The sequence below is a fragment of the Zootoca vivipara genome, chromosome 9 (genome assembly GCF_963506605.1).
Source record: "Zootoca vivipara chromosome 9, rZooViv1.1, whole genome shotgun sequence".
In the NCBI taxonomy this organism is placed as follows: domain Eukaryota; kingdom Metazoa; phylum Chordata; class Lepidosauria; order Squamata; family Lacertidae; genus Zootoca; species Zootoca vivipara.
The window spans coordinates 44,464,190-44,488,757 of record NC_083284.1 but is presented as its reverse complement, the minus strand read 5'-3'; the positions used below and the strand labels follow the sequence as shown (position 1 = coordinate 44,488,757).

Here is a 24,568-nt window from a genome sequence, read left to right as displayed (position 1 = left end):
ATGTCATGGTTCACTGAACATTTTGTCAAAAATAAAACAAGTGTTTAAAATGTGCTATAAACTGGCCAGAGAGACAAATACTTAAAAATACTGAGTGATAATTCAGATGTTAAACAGCTTCCTGCTTATATCAGGTTATGTTTCACTTTAAATATGTTCTCTGGGTGATAGCCACTGTTTTGCAGTGGAATGCACTGGTGAGATGGAATGTCCCCTGAATCTCCTCTGGAAGGGCACCCATTCATGTGGAGAAGACTTTTATCAGGCAAGGGAAGTCCTGATTCACAGAAGTCTGTTCCGATGGCTCAGTTGGATATTGACATCTGCGTGGTGTGCCCTCATGTTCCCTTCTTCCCCTGCACACGTGACTTTTCACTCCCTGGTTTGGAGGGAGCCTTAAAACATAAGTTGCCCAGTTCATAATGAGAAACTGCTATTAAATAAAGGAGAATTGTCTTCACAGCAGTACATATTGCTCTTATGGAAAAACTAATCACCGAAGAAGCGGAAGCTGAAGACTATACAAACGTTTGGTGGACTTTTATATCTCAGTAATGGTCCCCATCTCAAAATAGTCCCAGCTAAGTACCAATTTATTTGGAAGTACCTTTTAAATGGTAAAACTGCAGCTTATCTTGCTAGCTTGGTCTCCTCTCCCCCCCCCCATTGTCAGTACTAACAACTCAGGAGTGTTGGCCAGGGGGAGGGAGCAGAACTTTCAGTCTTAACAAGTCATCTTAGGATGATTTATGAGTTTTGTGCTTCATTGTGCTTCCTGTATAACTGTACAAGCAGTGTATGATTGCTAAGATGTCCATGGCAGTTAGTGGTACAGTCGAACTCATAAACAAGGTGTATGAGACTCTTATAGTTCCTTATTCACTACCTACATGTTTGCTTCCCTCTGTGCTTGCCTCTGTTGTCTATGCATTCCTAACATTGGAGTCAATTTTGAAGTACTGTTTATCCATTTCTGAGACTAAATCCTTTAACTTGTCAAGGCATGATAAAATTGTGCAGTGCTACAACATTGCTATAGTAGTGGGTTTGCTTTTTGGAGATTTTCTACATACTGTTTTCATGAAGGGGATGAAAGTTGTATGCAATTGGCATTGTGCCACAATACATCAAAAATGTATGGAGTTATTTGCATGATAGCTGCTGCATTACTTACAAGCTAGCATAACAGGCAACAAGAAACGATCTTTATCATATTAGAATGCAAAACATTACATTATGAGAAAAATCGAGGATATCTTTAGCAGCATTATCAAAATACACTTGGATATTACAGGAAAAAGTTGAAACATTTATTTCTTCAGGCATCAGCTTCTGACAGATTATTTTCAGACTTTCCCTGACAAAGTGCTGATGTCATCATTGACAGTTTAATCAGTCTCAGTTTCATGAATCTTGTAAGTAGTACAGAGTAGTGATGCAGTTATTAGAGGAAATAGATGTTGCTAGTCTAAGATGCAATGGGGAAAGAGGCTCACGGTTGATGACATTTGACAGTTCCTTTCAGCTAAAGGCAATGGAGCTGATAATCAACACATCCAGTTAGTTCAAATATATTTCATACTTTATGAATAACAAGCAAATTTATGGCTGAATAGATTACTGCCTAGCAGCTCATTGTCCATGTGTGTGTGTGTGTTTTCCATGGAAAAATTATTCGTCAATGTGACACTAAAACGGCTTGATATACTGTAAAAATGTTTTAACAGGGAAGCCAATAATTTGTTTTCAAATATGTAAGCAGTATAATGGTTTTGCTGTCAATCTTATGATTATTAATAGCTGCATTCATAATAAAATTTTGGATGAAACTATAATTAACAATTCTTCAGGAAACATTAATGGCATGGTCTATGATGGTTGCTGGTATTAATGCCATTATAAAATGGAACATAGTGTTACCATCCATTACCAGTCCCTGAGTATTGATAAGGTTTAGGGATCCTACATGTACCTTAGATTTCTTTCTGTGGAAGATATAAAACATAGATTCTCTGTATACAGTCTAAGCATGAGATGGACGTTCACAACACTCCCAAGAGCTTTTGCTTCACATTTAGGTTTCTAGGGGACCCACAATACTCTAGCACTGGATTTATCACAGAAAAATGAGCCAGGCCTCTTATTTCTTGCTGACTCAGTTTCAGGACTGCCAATCTTTTGTTCTCTTCCATACACAGACATATTGATGGCAACATCTTTACCCAAGGAATGGGGGAAAGAAATACATGCCCCCTTCCAAAAGAATCACCATTTGTTTAGTTTCTGTGGCAAGACATTGGCCCCAGTTTACATAACAAAGTAGATACTTAACAGACCTGGCCAGGGTGACATTTCAGCAGTCTCCCCGTTCTGCAGACAGGTCACACAAATATAGAATATATTTTCCAAGAGCACATTTAGTTCAGTTCAACACACACACACACACACCATTACAATAGCACGAGGTGGTTGACTTTTACTACCGTGTTTCTCAAAAAATAAGACACTGTCTTATATTTTTCCTCAAAACAAAAACACTATGGCTTATTTTCAGGGGATGTCTTATATTTTTCCTCCTCCTCCTGCCGTGGCTGGTATTGCTGCTATGCCTATCACTGTCTTATTTTCGGGGTATGGCTTATATTCCTTGAATGCTTAAAAATCCTGCTATGGCTTATTTTATGACTACGTCTTAAAATAGGAGAAACAGGGTACTTTGGAGAGTTGTTGTGGCTTGGCTCCCTTTCTTCCATTGTGAGCCAGATTTCAAAGCCTGAAAAATCCCATAATGCTTTGTGATGTGTTTGCTATAAGTACTATAAATCCCACAATGCAGTGCAGCTTAGGAAAACATGGGCCTGCTGAATTCTGATATCCAGACATTCCAGAGAAACTGATGCTTATGAATGAGTAGGTCTTGAAGCAGTACTACTACAGTGTGAGGACATAGTCTTAAATCCGAGTATAACTAAAGCTTCTGTCTTATTTACACTTAAGCCTAAATCCCCTTGATACCAATGAGACCTGAGTAAATGTGTGTAGAATCAGGTTGTATGGTGTGGACCAGGCACCCCCAAACTCAGCCCTCCACATGTTTTGGGACTACAATTCCTATCATTCCTGACCACTGGTCCTGTTAGCTAGGGGTGATGGGAGTTGTAGTCCCAAAACATCTGGAGGGCCGAGCTATGGGATGCCTGGTGTGGACAAAGCTGCAAGTCATTGATCCTCAGCAGCAGGTATGGCATTTGCGTGAAACCCATGCAAAAGGCAATACCCGAGGCTAAGGAATTTGGCTTCATGAAGGGGTATGTGCGCACAAATGGGGTCAGTTACTTGGGGTTGCCTTTTTTGTCTTAAGTATGTGTTTTGTCACAGAGAGATATGTTAAAAGCGGCAAGTAGTGGAGCATTGGGGAAAATGAAATTAGCTTATGAAATGCATCATTTGCTGAAGAAACTATCTGTTACTACAAGAGGAATCGCCAAAATGTTTAGCTTTATTTTGCAGACTAGCTTTATCTTGCAGACTAAGAGTCTGATCCTAGCCTCCTTGATGAGGAAATCACTTTAGTATCAGTTACAGGTAGGTAGCCGTGTTGGTCTGAGTCGAAGCAAAAATAAAAAAATTCCTTCAGTAGCACCTTAAAGACCAACTAAGTTTTTATTTTGGTATGAGCCCATCCCATCAGCCCATCACCCATTCCCCACCCACCCACCCCCACCCTCTGTATATACATAAGGGACTGACGCTTCTGTTTCAAGTGTATCTGAAGAAGTGTGCATGCACACGAAAGCTCATACCAAAATAAAAACTTAGTTGGTCTTTAAGGTGCTAATGAAGGATTTTTTTTACTTTAGTATCAGTTTGGTTTGCTGGGTGAAAGTGATGTGCTTAAGATAGCAAGATGAGGAAGGGATAAACCAAGAAAGGAATTTGATGTCTGAATGCCTTTTTTAAAGTGTTAGCAGTGTGTGCAAAACATTTGGGGTCCACGCCTATCAGAACTTTGGATTGCAGCTCAGGCTGATTGTTTCCCACAGGACCTTTCTATATTATTCAGCCACTTTTTATGAACGGCAAGCACCTTTGTGTAATTGCTCCCCCACTTGGCACACATTACAGCACTGTGTGACAGAGTGGAATCATACAAAGTAGACCTAACTTACTGTCAAATGTGGGTTGAAGTTCTAGAAATAGAATTCACACAAACTCAAGCCACTGTATGAAAAGAAGCAAGCAAAGCAGGGAACTATACTTGGTGAAGGAGTGGCTCATTTCTTCCCTAGTTCATCAGTTCCTCATGTTGTAAATCTTGACAATCTTCTTTGGCCTTGATGACTGAATGAGGGCTGCCTTGACAATTGTATGGAGACAATAAGACTAGACCTCTCTTGTGAATATATAATTTAATTGAAATCATTTTAAATTTTATGATACATTAATCATGGACAGAATGCCTCTATGGAACATTAATTTCAAGCAGTAGGAATAAGCAGCTGTAGTTCCCTGATATATCAGCAGTATTTATATTAATTATCTCATAACATGGAATAACTGGAGTATAAAACCCATTTGCTTAGTTAAGCAGCGAAGAAATCAAACTGCATTTATTTGTAAATTTTAAGGTGCATTCCTAAAATCAGACTTATTAAAGGTTAGCAGATGGCTAGAAAATGCATACTGTTTATAAAAATGTAGTATTAGATGTACTTCTATTGACAAAAGTTTTATCCCTTAATAAAAGGTCAGGCCACAAATGAAATTAAGGAATTGATCATCTTATTTTAGACTTAACCTCCCACCCAAAATTGTTCTAATAAAATATAGCAGCCATGTGCTGATCAAGTTCATTGTATGAAAACATTCTGCTCCATAGTAGAGAGGGACAGAACTTCATCTGAAAATAATAAGATAAAGTGGGGCACTTGAAAGAAGGAAATAGAATATTCTTGGAAACAATGTTTAAGGGGAGTTGAATGCCATCCCAGTTAGTTTCAGATAGACCAATGACCATCCCACTTATTTTCAATTGGATGTAATAGTTTTCTGGCATAATTATCCCATTTCATTTTTCCTGTCACTCTGAAACTGTTTGGGTTGCCTATTCCTGGCCTTCAGAGGCAGGATATAGTGAGGTCTGTTCTATAGTTCTAGCCCAATACTGGGCGGGGGGGAAGGACCTACTAAAGCTGCCACCAGCTGTTTCTGCTGTCAGTGATTCCTCTGCTCTCTTCCCCCAAACTTTAGGGAGCAGCCAGATCAATGAAATACCCTAACTCTCTTCAGGTATTGTCTAGCTGTACACTAAACACAGGGGGAGTGGGGGGGGCAGACTATATTTTTTTGGGGGGATGAATGAATTCCTATGCCCCACAAATAACCCAGAGATGCATTTTAAATAAAAGCACACATTCCACTCATGTAAAAACACGCTGATTCCCGGACCGTCCGCGGTCCGAATTTAGAAGGCGATGGGGCCAGATCCAACCCTTATTTGCCCTAGTTTGCCTACCCATGTTTTAGCCCTTAGCCTAGCTCAAAGTTGTCATCTGAACCAGCCATATGTTTAACTGATAATCAATCACAGCCAGTACAGTACATCATTTGAAAAATAAGACTTTAGGGCTGTCTTGCCGCAAAATGGCAACTAGACATTCCGTTTTGGTGACTGTAACTTTGGAGCCATTTGGTGCCTAGCTTATGTATCTGAGTTTCTGACATTGCTTAAAAACCACCTCATTCCCCTTTTCTCCTCCCTCTTATGGCCCTGTTTAGAATTATTTTAATGAACAGGGGAGTGGGTGGATAGTTAGGAATCTGAGGGTAACAAGAAGGTTGAGAAGAGATACTGGTCATTGGTCATAATGAAAAGATGGATCAAGCAGAGTGTACTGTTTAACACTAGAGAGATGTTACTGACTAGTACAGGAACAGAAACTGGGGATTAAAAACAAACTGTAAACATACAGGACTAGCCTGAGGCTTATCATGGGTACAAAATAACATTGGGAGCAACTGACAGAAATTATTTAAAGCAGGCATGTCCAAAGTCTGTTTTGGGGGCCTAATTCGGCCCCCAGGCCGGTTTTACCAGCCCCTGTGGCAGTTTATTTATTGGGGTCAAATCCTAAAAAATAAAAGCTGAAGTTCAATCCAAAAAAAGCTCAACAACTTTGGTTGGCCCGCTTGGAGCAGTACCTATTTATCTACTTGCACTTTGACGTGCTTTCGAACTGCTAGGTTGACAGGAGCTGGGACTAAGCAACGGGAGCTCACCCGTCGCGGGAAAACCTTCTGCCCTAGGCTCTGTGGTTTAACCCATAGCGCCACCCGCGTCCCTTCAATGTTCAAGTTCTGAACTCATTCAGGGGTTCTTGGTTAATTCGTTCTTGCCTTTCTGTGGATTACAGTCACCAAGACTCCATTTTCATCTTAAAAATGATTTGTTAGTCTTCCAACTTGAAAGTCATTTACTGGAGAAAATTTCGTAACGTTCTCCCCTTGTTATTTGCTATTGTCTAACAGAAATGGTGCAGTGTAGAGCACAAATACAATTACCACTTAATTAGCAGCAGGTTTGCCCAGATTCTGGCTTAGACAACCCCTTTTTGTGTGTTGTTAGATGCATATTTTAGCATAAAACCTTAATATATTTTTCATTCCTGCTCTTTTGATTCAATTGTATCAAAGGATACAATTAGCTTCTGCACTGAAAATTAAAGCGGTGAAGGAAAATATGCTGATTAGCATTTCCAGAAACTCTACTTCCAATCAGTAAATTATATTCAAATGCCAACTCCACAAATTGTAGCATTTACTTTATGTGAAAACAAATTCAGCACTTGGTTTCTCTTTGCATTTATATATTATGAAAGTTATTTATGAAACATGTATGAAGGGGACTTTAAATTCATTCATTTATCCATAGTTAAATATGCTGATTTTTGTAAACCAAGTCAGCTTCTAGCACTTTAAGATGATAGAACAAAATAACCTTTGAGCTAGAGACTTCATTTATCCATACTAATTCTTTTAATGGCTGCTAGAATTGATTGTAAGAGCAAGAGCGCCTGTAGTAGTATTAGACAAAGGGAAAAGCACTTCTTGGCAGGTTCCTGAGTGGATTCATCTGATTTAATATGCATTTTTTTGATTACTGTCTAACCTTCCACAACCTTTACTGTCTGTCTTTTGTCATTAAAGATTCATCTGCCAACCTATTGGGTGAAATAATAGTCTGAATTACCTCATCTTGACCTATTTTAAATCAATGCAGGCCAATATGTCGTGTATAATAGTAGCAGCACGCCTTCATGGGGAAAAAAGATATTTCATTTTAGAGAGATAGATAAATGGTGCGATTTATGCCCAAATTTTAGCTAGCTGGTTAGATTAAATCCTTGGTAACACTGCAACCTTGATCTGGTGTTCTGGCAGCAGTACAACCCAAGAGCTTAATTGAACTGCTATCATGGGGGGGTTAGCGATCTGCATTGTTGTACTTACGCCATGGGGAGCAGATTGTAATCTCTTATGTGCAATGCTGTAGCTCCCTTTGAGTGCCAGGACTCCAAACATTCATACCTTCTATCCTTAAGCTGTACCAGTTGCATAGGCTTCTGCCCAGCCACCAATCTGTAGCCTACTGCTTTGGACATTCCAACACAGTTTCTCACAGTTCACTTTGGACCCAAGGCTCAGCTGATCTTCCAGCCAAACTGGCACCCCAAACAAGTAATGGGGTCCCATGGAATTGGCAGAAAGTAGCACAGCTACTCTTCCTAAACCAAGCCCGTTCTCATTTCTCTTGTTAGGGCCTGGATTGGCTGTGCACTCAATGAGCTCTTGATGGGTTTGATTTTCTTGGAGGAAATGCAGCAGGCCTGTATATGCTCCCAACAACTCAAGCCAAACTAAACCGTTGTCCTTGGTAGCTGGGATCTGCTAAAAGATTGAAGTAAATTATTTTTTAATTACAAGCCAGTTGGAAATTTCTTCCAGCAAACTGAAGGTTCCAATAGATTTTGAGTAGAAATTTGTCCCATTTCTTCATATTATTTCTAAAGTGCACAGATACACATCCAGAAAAATGCCCCACATGCTTACTGAAGAATAAGAATAATGAGACCTCTTATTCTACAATAGAACACAGGATATACCACAACGTAGGGAGAGAGGGTCACAGGTATTCCTACCAGTAGGGAAATTGAGAATAGTTTTACTTATTGTCAGAGGTTATTACGGCTACTCCTGAGTAACGACTCTCCCCCAACTTGTCTTTCAGAGTCTTTATTGGTGCACATTATTTACAGTGTGATGAGCTGTCGGTTTCATGTCCGCTATTCCGTGTCAGAATCCGGCACTGCCCCTTTTCGCCCCTTGGACCAACATAAGAGCCTGGGGACAGCAAATCTCCTCCCTTTTCTCCTCATCCTTAATTCCGGTGCCGGGTGAAAGGGTCTACGCTCCGTCTTTTCCCTCTCCCCCCTTTCCGTCTCTCTCTCTCTCTTCCCGCCTGTGGAGCAGGGGCTCTTCCCTGCTGCCGGAGCCCTGGCTCTCCCTCTCTGCTTCCTGACTAGCTCCTTCAGACCCTGCGCTTCCATGGCTGCTTGGGGAGGAGCTGCTCCTGATGATAGGGGGAGGTTCTCTATACTCTCTCCCCCTTACACTTATGAAGAACAATACATAAGACATTTTTTCAAAAGCAGGATGTAAATTGTATCTTTAAAATACTGAGGGTTGTAAACAATATTGAAAGAGAAAATAACTCATAAAGAAAGTGTTATCTGTTAGTTTTCATTTGTTTACAACAACATGAAAGATTGAATTTATATGCAGCCAAGGAAATTTAAAAAGCTTTTCATTTTGTTTTTCAGTGTGCAGTGACCTGGAGTTCAGAGAAGTTGCAAACAGATTGCGAGATTGGTTCAAGGCTCTTCATGAAAGCGGAATTCAGAAGAGGACTAGAATTGTACAAAGACCCGAAAGAAGTAGTAAGCAGTTGCATCTTTTGATATCTCTTTGAAAGAATGCATGTTAAGTTTCTGGGGGTTTTTAAATAAAAAAACACATCAGTGTTATTTTTCCAGTGAGTCTCAAACTGAGCTTATAACCACTTGCTTCAGAAACATAAACATGCCTTCCACAAGTTAATTTTTTCTGCAGCTGTGGTGCCCTCCAGAAAATCGAGCCAAGGCTTTGTATTGATGTGCAACAATCTCTCCAGGCTTTCTTCAAACGATCACTTAGTTCAGAACAAGCTAGTGAGTTTTGTGTGGGTTGTCATTCACAAGTCTATTGTTCAGCCAGGTATGCAGTTCTAAGAAATGGTTCGATACAGGCTGATGATTAGTTGCCTTGAAAGGAGAGGATAAAAAAGTAAGTGCTTCTCTTGAGCTGAGTGGCAGATATACACTCACTGCAGCATGGTAGCCCATAACCATTAGTGAATGTTTCTACAATTACGCAAAGGAGGATACTGACAAGCCCATTGTATGAATGGAATAGTGTATGAATGATCAAGCTTCAAAGGGGGGGGGGGAACCGACCCAACAAGTGAATAGTGATGAACTATTAACAGGGCAAATCCTTTGAAACTTTAAAAGATTTTGTTGCTGTTGCATCAAAAACAAGTGGAATATCAGGTTATGTAATTACTGGTAGGATTTGTTTAAAAACAGCAATTATTATATGCAGTGATACATTTTGAGAGTGGTTTCCCACTGAGGAGTCAAGGCAAATTAGATTTTGTAAGCGCTGAACTTGGACCCTTCATTAACACAACAGGCCAACTCTGTGAATTTCTCTCATGTCTTGTTTAATAGAGCTTGCCTGCTGCTGACTGCCTACCTTGATACCTTCACTATTAACATTTTTTAGATGTGCGGGAAATTTTTTGTACGTTTTTGTTTTATTAGGTCTTCTACCTTCTGCAAATTTGCATTACTAAGAAATCCTATTGTGTTACTTAACTGAAAATGTTATTTCTCTGTGTGATTACTCATGCTGAAGCAATAATAGCAAATAGTAAAAATGAAATAAAGATGGATCTGTATTTATGTAGATTCGTTTCTCTACAATAAATAGAGTGGTACAGGATGTGAAAGCTGGGCTGCTACATACTTCTACATTCTAAAGATTTACAGTAGAGTTGGCGCACAAGCCAGTCAATGCAAAATGTAAACAAAACAAGCTTAAACATCAGTTGTAATCAAGAAAACAGAGACTTGTGCACACACAATCCAGGTTTAAGATTCTTCTGTAGGGACCAGAAAGAAAACATTTGATAATACTCTTCATGGTCTCTCTCGGCCTAGCTTCTTTACAACCACAGTTTGTTATGGGTAAATGGTGAGGTATAGTGCTGGAATAACCAGGGCCCACTCTGTAAAATATACTTAAAATGCTAAATATTTTTGATGCATTGAAAGAAATATAAACTAGGAATGCTTACATTTTTAAATTACTGTTGTGTTCCTCGTAATTTTACAAGGAATATTCTTACAGTTCATTTCTGGAATAATGTGTCAAACACCAACATTTAAAATGGATTCCATGTGAAACAAAATGCATATACAGTGTTACCTTGGGTTACAAACGCTTCAGGTTACAGACTCTGCTAACCCAGAAATAGTACCTCAGGTTAAGAACTTTGCTTCAGGATGAGAACAGAAATCGTGCTCTGGCGGCGTGGCGGCAGCAGGAGGCCCCATTAGCTAAAGTGGTGCTTCAGGTTAAGAACAGTTTCAGGTTAAGAACAGACCTCCGGAATGAATTAAGAGGTACCACTGTAGAGGAATGTTAGTAAAATGCAAATTTCATAAAGCATGCCACTCCTTCACCTAACTTTGAGTGTAGTAGCATTATCACTCAGTGTAGCACTGCACCATGTGGCAAAATGTTTGTGTGAAGTACAGTAGCTTCCAACCCAGTCCTTGCAGCTCCCTTTTGTCCAATTGCAATCACATGGTAAATATCACCAGGACTAAATATGGTGTCCTACAAGCAGCTTCCATATTTTGATTTTTCTTGTTGTTTTGTCCAACTCTTCGTGACCCCATGGACCATAGCACGCCAGGCACTCCTGTCTTCCACTGCTTCCCGCAGTTTGGTCAGACTCATGTTGGTGGCTTCAAGAACACTATCCAACCATCTTGTCCTCTGGCATCCCCTTCTCCTTGTGCCCTCAATCTTTCCCAACATCAGGGTCTTTTCCTAGGGAGTCTTCTCTTCTCATGAGGTGGCCAAAGTATTGGAGCCTCAGCTTCAGGATCTGTCCTTCCAGTGAGCACTCAGGGCTGATTTCCTTCAGAATGGATAGGTTTGATCTTCTTGCAGTCCATGGGACTCTCAAGAGTCTCCTCCAGCACCATAATTCAAAAGCATCAATTCTTCAGCGATCAGCCTTCTTTATGGTCCAGCTCTCACTTCCATACATCACTACTGGGAAAACCATAGTTTTAACTATATGGACATTAGTTGGCAAGGTGATGTCTCTGCTTTTTAAGATGCTATCTAGGTTTGCCATTGCTTTTCTCCCAAGAAGCAGGCGTCTTTTAATTTTGTGACTGCTGTCACCATCTGCAGTGGTCATGGAACCCAAGAAAGTAAAATCTCTCACTGCTTCCATTTCTTCCCCTTCTATTTGCCAGGAGGTGATGGGACCAGTGGCCATGATCTTAGTTTTTTTTATGTTAAGCTTCAGACCATATTTTGCGCTCTCCTCTTTCACCCTCATTAAAGGGTTCTTTAATTTTTCTTATGGTGGCCTTTTAAGCTGCATTGGTGACTCCCTTGTTAGTATACATTACCAGATCACCTCACCCCATACACCCTCAGTTCATTACTGTGCTCTGTAGGTGAGGGACTCCTGCAGATACAGGTACCATCTTATCAGGACCTCTGTTTAGACCTACCTTTTAGAGCTGCCCTTGAATATTAGTCACACACACTTTCTGTTGTATTTTTAGTGCCTACCGAAAACCTTCCTCTTTCAAAAAGTCTTTTAAGTTGAGATCTTTCCCAGCCTTCAGCTGTGCTGTTTTTCAGATTTTTTTAATGACATTATCACTTATCTGCCACACTGGGCTCCATTATGAGGAAGGGTAGGGTGCAATTTAATAAATAAGTAGCATTTCTATTGTAAGGTTTAGGGAACTCAAACCTGTTCCTTTGTGATACTATATTGCTGAAACCCTGTTGTGTAGGCTAGCATCCCAGTGGCCATCAGAAAAGTGGCCTGTCTAAATTACCTAGTATTATCCAGCTGAGTTGAGAGATGAACCAGGGACTTTGTAGCTCATGTGCCTAACTATATGTCATGTCTCCAGATGGGATCAGGGCATAAAGGTTCATCTTGCACCTAATTTCTGTGTCTCAGTTCATCAACTGCAGCATAGAAGTAATCGGTACTTAATCCTCTTCCCCTGCTTTGCTCTCCCTTAGGAGTCTGACAACAAATGAAGCTCCTATGTATTGTTAAAGCTTTCCATAAATCTGAACATGTGTACTTTATTTTTTTTGGAGGTTTATATCTTCACCATAAATAAAATCATGGTGCCTCTGGCATACTTGCTACATCAGTCCCATAAAGTGTTCCAACACAAGTCAGAGGTCTTTTACTGAACTTTAGAAAAAGAAAATAGAGAAATTCTGAGTCATTTTACATGTCATGCTTCTGGTTGTTTCACACATGTGTAAAATGTCATTTTGAAGAACTGTCGGCAGATAACGAAACTTTGGGAAATTGTCTTTAAAATGATATAGAGAATGTTTACTATATGTGAAAATGAAAAAAGGAGTCTGCAGGTTGAGATTTTCATGGAATTACCCGACTTATTTTAGCTTCCTCCTTATTCGCATGCCAAAGGAAGGAGAGTAAAGTTGGCACAGCTTTATTTGTCAAACATGTATTTTGAAACACTCAGGATTCAACATTTATCCCCAGAGAGAAAACAAACATATTTGCCGATATACATTCTTTTTCTTATAAGGTTTCGCTGGTGAATTCCTAGTGGAGGAAATGCCAAGCACTGTGAAGTGCAAAAGACATTTATGGCGATGTGTGGAATTCAGTACTTCCTTTGGAACTCAGCCCAATGGCGGGTTTCCTGGAAGGAGGAAAAGCTTTTAATGACCCTGTATGTGTGCCAAGTTAGTAAATAGCCAAGTGGTGCAACCTAAGCCAAATGAAAGAATATTCATCTGTGCAGGAGTGGGCAGGGAGAACCCAAATTAGCAGTTTAATAGTTGACAAAAACATTTCTGTTTTAAATCTGGTTGGTCAAGGTTCTTTCCAGAGGGGTAAAGCAGACTTCTAATCATATTCGCAACTCCTCCCTGCTTCTGTGTGTGCTGGTTGTTAAATTTGCCTGAACAACATAATGTGAAAGGCATATATTCTCCGAATTGTCTCAAATGGTCAGTAGCCCAGTGTGAAGGGGGGGGAGAGAGACTTATCCGGTGCAACCTAGTGCAAAAAAGAGAGAAAAAAAGTTAGGCAAGTGGAAGAGATGATGTGACTAAAGTAGCCTACCAGATCGACAAATTTTGCCATAGGGGCAGAAAGTCTGAACTGTTGCCTCCTCCTCCCTGACTATGAATAAACTTTCACATTTGCAGAAGACCACCAAGGATTTCTGACTCTCAGATGTTTAACAATAGCAGCAGCTCCAAATTAAGCTGCTGACATAAAGAAACCTGAAGGGAAAACCGGAAATGGATTTTTTTGTGTAAAAGGACTACGAGATCAGTTCTAGGCTGAGATACAAGTCTTCTCACTGTTTTACACATAGATCTTGCTGGTGGACTTCAGGGAAGTATTGGAAAATGGGGAGTAGATCCTATACATTTCAAGTCTACCTATTCCAGGTGTAGGCAACACTCAGCTATGTGGGCCAGTGACCTCAATATAAGGCAGCTGCCTGCATTTCTATGTGGCGTAGTGATTAGAACATCATACTAGGACCCAGAAAACTGGGTTCAAATCCCACCCACCCCATGAGCCAGGAAGCTTACTGAGTTACCTTGGGCCGATCACCACATCTCAGCCGAATCTGTCTCACAGGGCTGTTGTAAGGAGAGCAAGGAGAGGGGAAGAGCCATTTGTGCCAGGCTGAGCTCCTTGGAGGAAAGGCAAGATATTGATTCAATAATAAATAAATAAAACTGTCCATTTAGTGCCCTGTAGTGTGGGTGAAAAAGACCAACAACTGAATCCGCCACATGTGGGGGAGGTGATCATCACCTGCCACTTCCAGCTGCACACTGTCATTGGCTGGGTTTAATTTCAGAGACCTCTGGCTCAACTGGGTTTACATACCACAGCTCAGCTCTGCAACGTATGAAGACAACAACCCTTTCCTCCCATAACTACAGCTGTTGCCCACACCTGGCCCTGTCTGCACTGTGCATTTAAAACAGTACCATATTATTATGGGAACTATAGTTCCTTAAGGATGCCGAGAGTTGTTGAAAGACCACATTTCCCTTCCCTACGGTTCATATGTGGCAAGGGATTTACTGCCTTTTTTGTGCTATTGGTTGAAAACATCATTATATGTGCATGGTAGGGAGTGTGGCTATCAGAAAACTGAATGAGAGTATGGAATTGTTACTTTGGAAAGGGTTATTTTATCGGAGGAGCACAATAAAGTAATACGGAATGGTTTTGTTTGGTTCAAAGTACCAGCAATTGGACCAGAGGCCATATTTCAGACCAGGTTTACATTTCACTGGCTGCTATTTGCTCCAGAAGTAGCTTTTTTACAATAAACACCACCTTCACACAAATAGTAGCTAAGAGGAGAAATTTCTAGCAGGCAACTGGCACACCTCAGATTTTTTCTTTGAAATAAAACTGGCTCGTTTAAGCCACATTTTAGAGGAGGGGGGGAGTAAGGTAAGTTGTCTTTTGACCCTAAGCAGTTCCTCAAACAGAAGAGGGCATACCGAAGATAGGTAACTTCTAAACATTTCCGCCAACCTAAACAATAAATAACATAATTTTTTGGTGAAGATTTTTCAGGATTTGAAACCACAAATAATTTCTTCTTGTTGCTAGCAAGTCTATCTGGCAGTTATTTTATTCTGAAAATGGGAAAGCATTTGAAAACAGAGGTCAATATAACTCTTTCCTAAGAGATCATGCAGCAGATAATGTATATTTTTGTGTGTTTGATGTCTTCAGGCATGGCCAGGAATTCTCAATTTCCTTTCACTATCTCCAGTCACTGCATCCCACAGTACCTCGTCTAGGCTGTGTACAGATCCTTCTCAGCATGGTCAAAAATATGTGACTTTGGTATATTTTAACAAGAGATGATAGGAAATGATCTGTAGACACTTTTAATAAATATTGAGCCAAGTTACCATGCTTTACTTCAAAAGTATGTTGCAAGTTGGTTCGCTTAAGCCAGTGATGGCGAACCTATGACACGTGTGTCAGACATGACACGCAGAGCCCTCACTGCGCTACCGCTGTTAAAACCCGGATCCTTTTTTGTTGTTGCTGCTGTTGCTGGTAGCCAGAGATTGGTTCTTTAACCCTTTCTGTGCTGTTTTTCTGGCGCTTTGGCAGACGATGATTGGGTGTAACAGCGTTCGTTTTTTAACCCGTTCTGTGTTGGGTTTTTTTGGCGCTTCGGCAGACTATGTCGGTGCTGCGTGTTAGTTCCAGTGAAGGTATTATTCTTCATTTATTTCTGTTCTCTTTCCCCCCCCAAAAAAGTGCAGCAGCTTTGGGGCATCCCCCCCAAAGCAAAGCAACTTTTGCACCCCCCCAAAAAAAACCTCCAAAACTTTGGTCAGCAGCTCCCCCCAAAAAGCTCAACAACTCTGGGCACTTTGTGATAAATAAGGGGTTTTTGGTTTGGTTTGGTTAAATAATTAGTTTTTGGTTTATTAAATACAGTTATATATTACAATTATACATTTTTGTTATTTAAACTATAAATATCGTGAAATTATGGTTTTTTCCTCAAAGTGACACACCACCCGAGTTATGCTCGGTTTTTTGGCAAATTTTGACACACCAAGCTCAAAAGGTTGCCCATCACTGGCTTAAGCAGATGTAATTGGGTCTGAGTTCAGTGTTAATTAGGTCAATCCATATTGTGTTCTGGCTTGCAGTCCCATATAGGCCATTGGTATTTATTCAGCTAGCCACAGCCTCTTACTTCAGTAGTCTCAATTTTGTTTCTACAGGAACAGCATTCAGTAAGAGTATTTGAGAGTTAATAACTTTGCATCCAAACAACATTTTAAGTTTTATACCTCTTTATACTGTATTTAAATACTCGGCTGATGTATATTAAGCAGTTGCGTTTTGCTGCAGTTTTGTATGAATATCTTCTCAGCATTCCCCTTCCTATTGTGATGGGTGCTTGGTAGACAATATGGGCACTGGATGTGAGATTAAAACTGAAGGTGACAAAATTCCCTTCTCTCCTTAAGGGAAAGCTTTGGGCCATTTGTGCCTTTTGCTTGATTTTCTACAGCATTTTTGAAGTTTCTATCTTTAGTTCCCAGCCATTACAGGATTTTAGTTCTTCACATCTTTCTGTTTACAAGGATGAATCTTTTTAGGATTTTGCCATGTAATAGCTGTACAGTGGTAACTCAGGTTACAGACGCTTCAGGTTACAGACTCCGCAAACCCAGAAATAGTACCTCAAGTTAAGAACAAACAGAAATTCCAACGGTGGCAGCGGGAGGCCCCATTAGCTAAAGTGGTACCTCAGGTTAAGAACAGTTTCAGGTTAAGAACGGACCTCCGGAACGAATTAAGTTCTTAACTTGAGGTACAAGCTGCACTGGTGGTGCATACAGGGAGCAAGTGCATGCTGAAAACATCCATGGAACTTTGCATGAATTGGCTTTTGATATGGTCAGGTGTCGGCATGTATAATTCTTGCTTTGCTTGTGACAGCCCAGCTTGAAAATCTTGTTCTCTATGATTTCAGTTTCTTGATATTATGAATAATAATAATAATAATAAACATTACCTGGAATAAAAAAATAAAAAAAATCCCTTCCAGTAGCACCTTAGAGACCAATGACAAACTTAGTTGGTCTCTAAGGTGCTACTGGAATGAATTTTTTTATTTTGTTTCGACTACGGCAGACCAACATGGCTACCTACCTGTAACTATTACCTAGAATATTTGCCTGCTTGGTACTTTTAACACAGGACTCCCCCCCCCCCCTGGCATCTTATTAGTGATCTCCGGTCCCACATTAGTGACAGAAAATTCAGGCCAAGAACATTTTGTGTTCAAAGTAGGGAATCATACTTTGGCCAAGCTAGATGAGAGAGAGTAGATGAGTAGACAGGGCCGGCTCTAGGTAAGGTCCCGGTGGCGCGGTGCTGCGCAGTAAAGCCGGGCAGAAGCCAGGCGGGGCGCTGCGTAGGCAGGGGCGCTGGAGCAATCTCAGTGCCAGGGTGCCCGACCTGCTCCAGACTGCCCTGTGAGTAGACTATCTCTTGGTTTGTTTGTTTGTTTGTTTGACTGAAATGCGGGCTGCAACTTAGAGCAATGTTTTTTTATCCCCTACCTTCCCCCCACCAAAAAAAAAAAAAATACCCAGGCCAGCTTAGTCCAATCTAGCTCTCCTCAGTCTGATTTGCTTGAGAGGGAGCAAGAAGGGAGATTGGCATACCTTTCTAAGTAGGAAGCCAAAGTAGCAGCACAATGCTTTCTTTATGGTTCCTTGTGCCAGGCTCCCCTGTTTTTATCTGGACTTTAGTCTCCCTTTCTCACCAATTTTATATAACCATACCAGTCTTCCAGGGTACATGCCCAGTCTTACTCAGCTACTTCTCATTTCATGGATGTCAACATTGCTGGAGTCAGGGTGCAAGAATTATTTCCCACTATTGCATGGCTAGAATTTTCAAGCAAGCGTATGTTGTCAAGTGTCTTGAGATTAAATGCTATGTCAAGTAATAGATGCAGATACTCTTATTTTTATGCAGTTTGCATGTTACTTTTACAAGCTGGTCATCAGCACACACTCTGAATTTATTTTTGACTGATAAAGATGTTTCCATGACTTCCTTGGCTTTGCCAAGTTGTGAGCTAGCTGAATCTTTCTCTCATTCAATTTGTTGTATTTCTGCCTCTTAGGATTTGATACCAGCATTTTGCCGATTTGCAAGGACTCTCTTGGCTGGATGTTTAACAGGCTTGATACGAACTACGACCTCCTATTGGACCAGTCAGAGCTTGGAAGCATTTACCTTGACAAGAATGAACAGTGCACCAAGGCATTCTTCAACTCTTGTGACACTTACAAAGACAGTTTGATATCTAACAATGAATGGTGCTACTGCTTTCAGAGACAGCAAGGTACAATGCTAGAACAACTTGAAAATCTTGATGTTTAACTCTTAGTTGTCTGTTGTGTGTGTGTGTGTGTGTGTGTGTGTGTGTGTGTGTGAGAGAGAGAGAGAGAGAGAGAGAGAGAGAGAGAGAGAGAGAGAGAGAGATTAAATCTTATTAAAGGTTATGGAAAAGTAAGAGGTTCTGTGAGAAATCCACTTTTTAAGGAGCTGTGAAAAGTTACAGTGGGCAGAAGCCAGAGAACCATAAAAGGAGTTGTGATAATGCAACAGAGTTTCATTGTCTCCTGTTTCCTACTGCAAATTTGTTTCTAATAGTTGGGTTTGTCTTCCGATTCTCTGGCTTCTGTTTGATACTTTGTTTCTCAATTTACTATCTATAGAATTGGTATATTTCTTGTCACACGGTCACCCCTTTCTAAGGAGGCAGTTTCTAAACAGAATCTCCATAACCCACTCAAGCATTTTGTTTATCTTTCTATTTTCCCCCAAGGTAAAATTCAAAATCGAAAATGAAGGGTAAATACAGATTGATCTGCATAAATAGTCAGTCTGTATTTCAATCTGTATTGATTCTCTCATTTGCATGACTAATGCACAAAAGGTTTATTGATGTTTGAAGTCTTCTGCAACAGATTTTTAAAAAAATCATAAAAATTGTTCTATATATATACATATATACATACACTGAACAGATTTTATGATTGTGTATTCCATTAAAAACTGCAGAATTTGCAACAATCAGTAGCATTTCAGCATTGTTTGGACTAAACAAGCAGTAACACAATTTTAGTCAATTGTAACCTTGGTATAGAATAAAACAAAATCAAAGTAACATAGACTTAGTCTTAAATTTAGTTCAATAGCAAAGCTATGACAATAGAGGAAATCAGTGAAAGTGATGCAGCTGTTGAAAACACACACGCACACAGCTCAATCCAGCCAGTATTAAGAACTTTTCAATTTCAATGCAAAATATTTAAGTGTGTGCTGAACTCTTCTATTGAAATGAACGGGACTTTTAAGATATCTTTATTGTCATTGTCCCCTTTCAGGAACAACGAAAATACTCATTTTATTACTTGAAAGTATTTATCCTTGTACTGTGCTCAAGGAAATTCAGATTGGTGAAATACGCTTTCATTGTAGAGTTACTCTAAAGACACAGCATTCTAAAGTACTTGTATTTTGAGACTTTTCTACTGCTTGTGACCCAGATAATAGTTATTAAGCAAAAACATGTATGCACATGCATAAATAAATAAAATCGTTTCAGGATTCACTCATCCAATATTATTTTAGTAGAATTCTGCTGATCAGTGACTGCTGAGAGTTAAACAGATGAATAGACATTAAAGCCAAGATTGCACAGAGTTAAAACATTTTAAATATTTCCCCATCTACTAAGTGCAAGGATGCTAATAATGGGGCGGGGGGGGGGGAAAACCTTAGATGGATAAAGATAAATGTTTCTCCCCATAATGCTAGGGTTCATGGTGAGAGTATGTTCACAAAATATTATTTCACACTTCACAATATTTAATTTATGATTTCCATTACTTAAGATAGCCTGGAAAAAAACCTGGAACTAGACAGGGAACCAGTGCAGACTTACTATGGTCAAACTGTTTATTGCAGTTCATCATCATCTGGCAGTTTTCAGACTGTTTTTTTAAAAAAGAAAATACTACGATAGCCTTAAAGAATATAATACGAGATATCAGATGGTGATTATCAACAGCCTAGGTCAGAGGCGAAGGGTGGTATTCAATGAATTTTAAAAGAGAGCAGACCCACTTAAACTTGTAAACATAACTCACTTAGGTCCATTAATTTCAGTGGATCTACTTTCAGTAAAACTTTAATACCATCCCATGTATCTTCTTTTTAACAGATGTTAGTTGTGAAAGATTGCTGACGCTATCATGCTTTGCTTACAAGTGTCATAGAGGTATCTGGAGGAAGACCTCTGATGAAGTCAGAATGCTGGGCTAGATATGTGTTTGTTCTAAAACAGCAAAACTGTTCTTACATTCTCATTGTAGAAGAACTGGCTTCCAGATCACATCTGTTAATAATAACAATGTCAGTGAGAGTAAGCCATTTCTAAATCCTATATTTGAAGTGAAATTGTAAGCAGAGCAAGCCATTCCTAAATTCTCACACACAACTGAAGTTTAACTTATCTGATGTCATCATTCTAGACCCACCTTGCCAGACAGAGCTCAGCAACATTCAGAAACAGCAAGGGGGAAGGAAGCTCCTAGGTAAGTCATAGATCATTCTTTTGAAGCTTTTATTGCTTACATAAATAACTCTAGCGAAACTGCAACAGAAAATCAATATGAATCCTAAAATGATGGACCAAACTAAATTCCAGTAACAGAATTTATAAAGTCTTTGAAAGCCATTAAACTTAGTTTTATTACCTTATCAGTTCCAAGATATTACGTATGTTTTATTACAGTACCAGAATGTCAGTTTTTACACTTTATAAAACCTACCACGAAAAGAAGGGTTAGATGATTCAGTCGTAAAATAACATATGGTTTTAAATGTTCTGTTTAATATTTCCTTCAAATCTCTTATGAGAATAATTGTTCATTGAATCTAAAAGTTTGCATAATTATAATCTGAGTTAAAGATTTCATATTTTAAATTGAAGCAATTTATCTCCAAATTTGTTGCATATGTTACAGTGTTTAAAATAAATTGTATTCTTATACTTAATAAACTTTAGTAGAATTGGGCAGCAATCCTGTACATACTTACCTGACAGTAAGTCCCATGGAACTCATGAACTTTTGAATTCAGTTAGGCTTTGCCACTGTTACTCTTCCATGGCAACCAACATGAAATACCTCCCTTGCAGAGTATATTAGCACTATTCAAACATGTGAAAAATATAATGTGAATTAGGTATCAGTAGAACAATGAAAGGACAATCTAGACATTCCTTTTCTGGTAGAACAGAGAAACCTTTTATGGCAAGCAATTGGGAAATATGCTTTGATATTTATTGAAACCTTTAAAAGTATTAGTACTTACCTGAGAATGAAACAAGAGATACAACTGAAAAATTGTACGCATATTCACAAGTTTCATAGAATCGTAGAGTTGGAAGGAAGCGTAAGGGTAATATAGTCCTTGCAATGCAGGAATATTTTGCCCAATGTAGGGCTTGAACCCATAACCTTGAGAGATTAAGAATCTTGTGCTCTACAGACTGAGCTACTCAGGCATTGCTTGGTTGAAGTCAGGACATTTATGCTGCAAGAGTGACTGCACGTTCCTGGTAATGTTTTTGTGTATTGCACAGGGCAGTATATACCTTTATGTGATGAAGATGGTTACTATAAGCCAACTCAGTGCCATGGAAGTGCAGGACAGTGCTGGTGCGTGGACAGATATGGCAATGAGGTAACAGGATCCAGAACACATGGAGCTGCAGACTGTGGTAAATCACATAATTCCATTTCCAGTTGTTTGGATGAGAAAAGTTTGTCAGGTTGCCTGCCCGCCCCCCCAAGCAGCTGATAATCTTTGAGGTCTGAATTTACTACCTAGAGTATGCCCTGCTATCTGATTTCCTTGGTATAGAGAATTTGATTCCTTCTTAATCCATGGGTGATACTTGCTTTTAAAGCAACTGCATTAAAACTCATCATTCATAGCTGCCTCCTGCCCAGTTTTTCTGTTGGTTAGGCAAATTTCCAAGTAAAGTATTTGCTGAGACAGGACTGTTGTGCAGAATCAGTCACGCCCCCGTTAGATTGTGATCTACACCTTCACAATTATAAGCCTATTACGTAATTAAACACAGCAGAACTCAAACATCATCTCACACTTTTTTTGGTTTCTTAATTAGAAGCCGTTATTTTCTGCTTGTTTCTTGCAATAATTAAAATTAGTTTTGACAAGCCCATTTTGTATTTTTATTTAATGACAAAATATATATCTCCCATATTGAGTTGTCAATATTCCTTAACAGTGTTTTTAAAACTACTAGTCTTTTTCAAAATGCATTTTGCAGTAGATGGTTAAACTTGTGCCTTGGAGTCAGACAATAGTATTGTCAATTGCAATGAAAGCAACTTTAGGATGCAGCCTTGGCAAGACTCTGGAGGGGACAGGAGCACTTTGAGTAGTTGGGTTCTGAACTCCCATGGGCCAGAAATATACCCACCCCCCAAAAAAATTATGAAAACAATTATCTTACCTATAAAAAATAGCATTAAATAATACTTGACACAAAGTAATGCAGCTATATTCTCCTTTAGCTATTGATCTGGAAACATCAGGTGATTTTGCCAGTGGTGATTTCCATGAATGGACGGATGATGAGGATGACGATATGATGAATGACGAAGATGAAATTGAAGATGATGACGAGGATGCAGGGGACGACGATGATGACGATGACCACGAAGGATATATTTGATGCTTATAGCTGTGACTAAATGGTCTCTTTCTACAAGATGACGCCCCAGAAAATTCCTATACCTTCGAAGGTCAAAAGGATTCTAAAACAACATGTATATTTTGTATGATTATTTGAAATATTGAAGCTGGAGTCATAGACTTCCTTTGTTTAAATGAAAAGCATTATATTATGTGTTGTTTTTATATGCCGTTGAGCAGAAGAAAACACACTGGAGTCTAGCCTGAAGAAAGAAACATATGTGTGCTACTAAAAAAAAAAAAAAATGTGCAGATAATCATAAGGACAACCAAACTTAAAACCTTCCATGAAAAAGACATCTTCTGTTTGGAAATGTGTGTGTATGGCCGCTTCCAGCAGGCACTCTGTGATAAGTAAGGCAACTTAAACTTTAGCAGTGATTTAGGCCATGTGGACTTCTTTGCATGGGCACAATAAGGAAAGTTTGATTAAGGAAATAACCTGTCGCCAGCCTATAATTTACCAGAGGAGTGGAGAAACTGTGACTATAGAAGAAATGTCAAGTCCTCCTTTGTATTTGCAACTGTTATGTTTTTGACTCTGAAATTACCACCATCTTGAAATGACATTTTAAATGCAGTAAACCAGGAAAAGTATAGATTCTGCAAATCTCAAGTTTTGTTGTCCTTTTGTTCTTTTATTTCTTCCTTGTTCATGTCAAAATCATGTAAGCTTGTGAAGCGTGCAGGCGGCCTGATGATTTTACTTTTATTTCTATAGTATTCTAACCATAAAATTTAGTTTAACATATTTTAATGGGAAAACGTTGCATAAAGAGTGTGTTTTTATATTACTGTATTGGAGAATGACACATGCCCTAAGAAATGCTTTTGAACCCTAACTGTGACTTTTTAGTTTCCAAACTCAAACTAATTTTGCATCTCTCTCCTTATTCATGCCCTGTTCTGTTATTAGTTCGAATTTTTAGAGGAGTTATTGTAAGGTGCCTTGCAAAATAGAAATAGAAAGATTTATAGCATGCATACCAATATAAGATTATTAGGCAATAGCCGAGCATTACCAAATTCCAAATTTAATATCAATATAGGTACTGCTGCTGGAATGGAGAAATACGTTATTTCCCACCCCCACCCCCCGCCCATTGTTATGTAATTACCATGTAGAATTCATTATAATTCTTAAGTAGGGTTGCATTCAAAATTGACTGTAGAGAAAATTATTTTAATCACTATATTTATGTTAGCATGTTAATTAATTGTGTAGACGTTCTAAAACTCCACTACCTTCATTCATATCAGACCTGTGGCTTTGTGCCATAATAAAATTGAAAGAACCTGTGTAATATTATGCAAGCAGTTGTTTAATTTCAACTGTGTGTTAACTGTTTTCCCTGATTTTTATCTGCAGTTAATTGCAAGAAAAAATGGTTTCTTCTTTGCATTTAATTTCAATAGGTTTAATAACTAAATTTAATGATTATCTTATGTAACATTAAAGTATACTGCAGTTTTCTTTTTTATGTTAATGTATAGGTTGCAAAATAAAGACTCTTGTAACCAACTTTTACCCTGAATGCTCTAATGATTCTTATGGGTATAGCTGCCTTCAAACCCTTGGCAACATTTTTCTTTTGAGACAAATAAAAAACTATACCCAAATTAGGTGAGAAATGCAGGCCACCAAGCAGCAATTTTGGGCAACAATCCATAGAGTGTTCCGTAATTTCAGCAAAAGCATTATTGCTATGGAATGCATACAAGCCATAGCCAACTCCCCTGTCTCAGAAGAGGAGCAGTACTCTT

General features: G+C 39.1%; 1 protein-coding gene across 1 annotated transcript in view; it reads left to right on the top strand.

Moving 5' to 3' along the window:
• SPOCK3 (SPARC (osteonectin), cwcv and kazal like domains proteoglycan 3) overlaps positions 1-24,280 on the top strand; it is a 116,264-nt gene extending 91,984 nt beyond the window's left edge. The window contains exons 7-11 of the mRNA XM_035113977.2: positions 8,880-8,996; positions 18,129-18,350; positions 20,548-20,610; positions 21,663-21,800; positions 22,624-24,280. Coding sequence (XP_034969868.1) covers positions 8,880-8,996; positions 18,129-18,350; positions 20,548-20,610; positions 21,663-21,800; positions 22,624-22,784 — 701 coding nt within the window. The 3' untranslated portion in view covers positions 22,785-24,280. The remainder of the gene's footprint in view (positions 1-8,879; positions 8,997-18,128; positions 18,351-20,547; positions 20,611-21,662; positions 21,801-22,623) is intronic.
• The last annotated feature ends 288 nt before the right edge of the window (positions 24,281-24,568 follow it).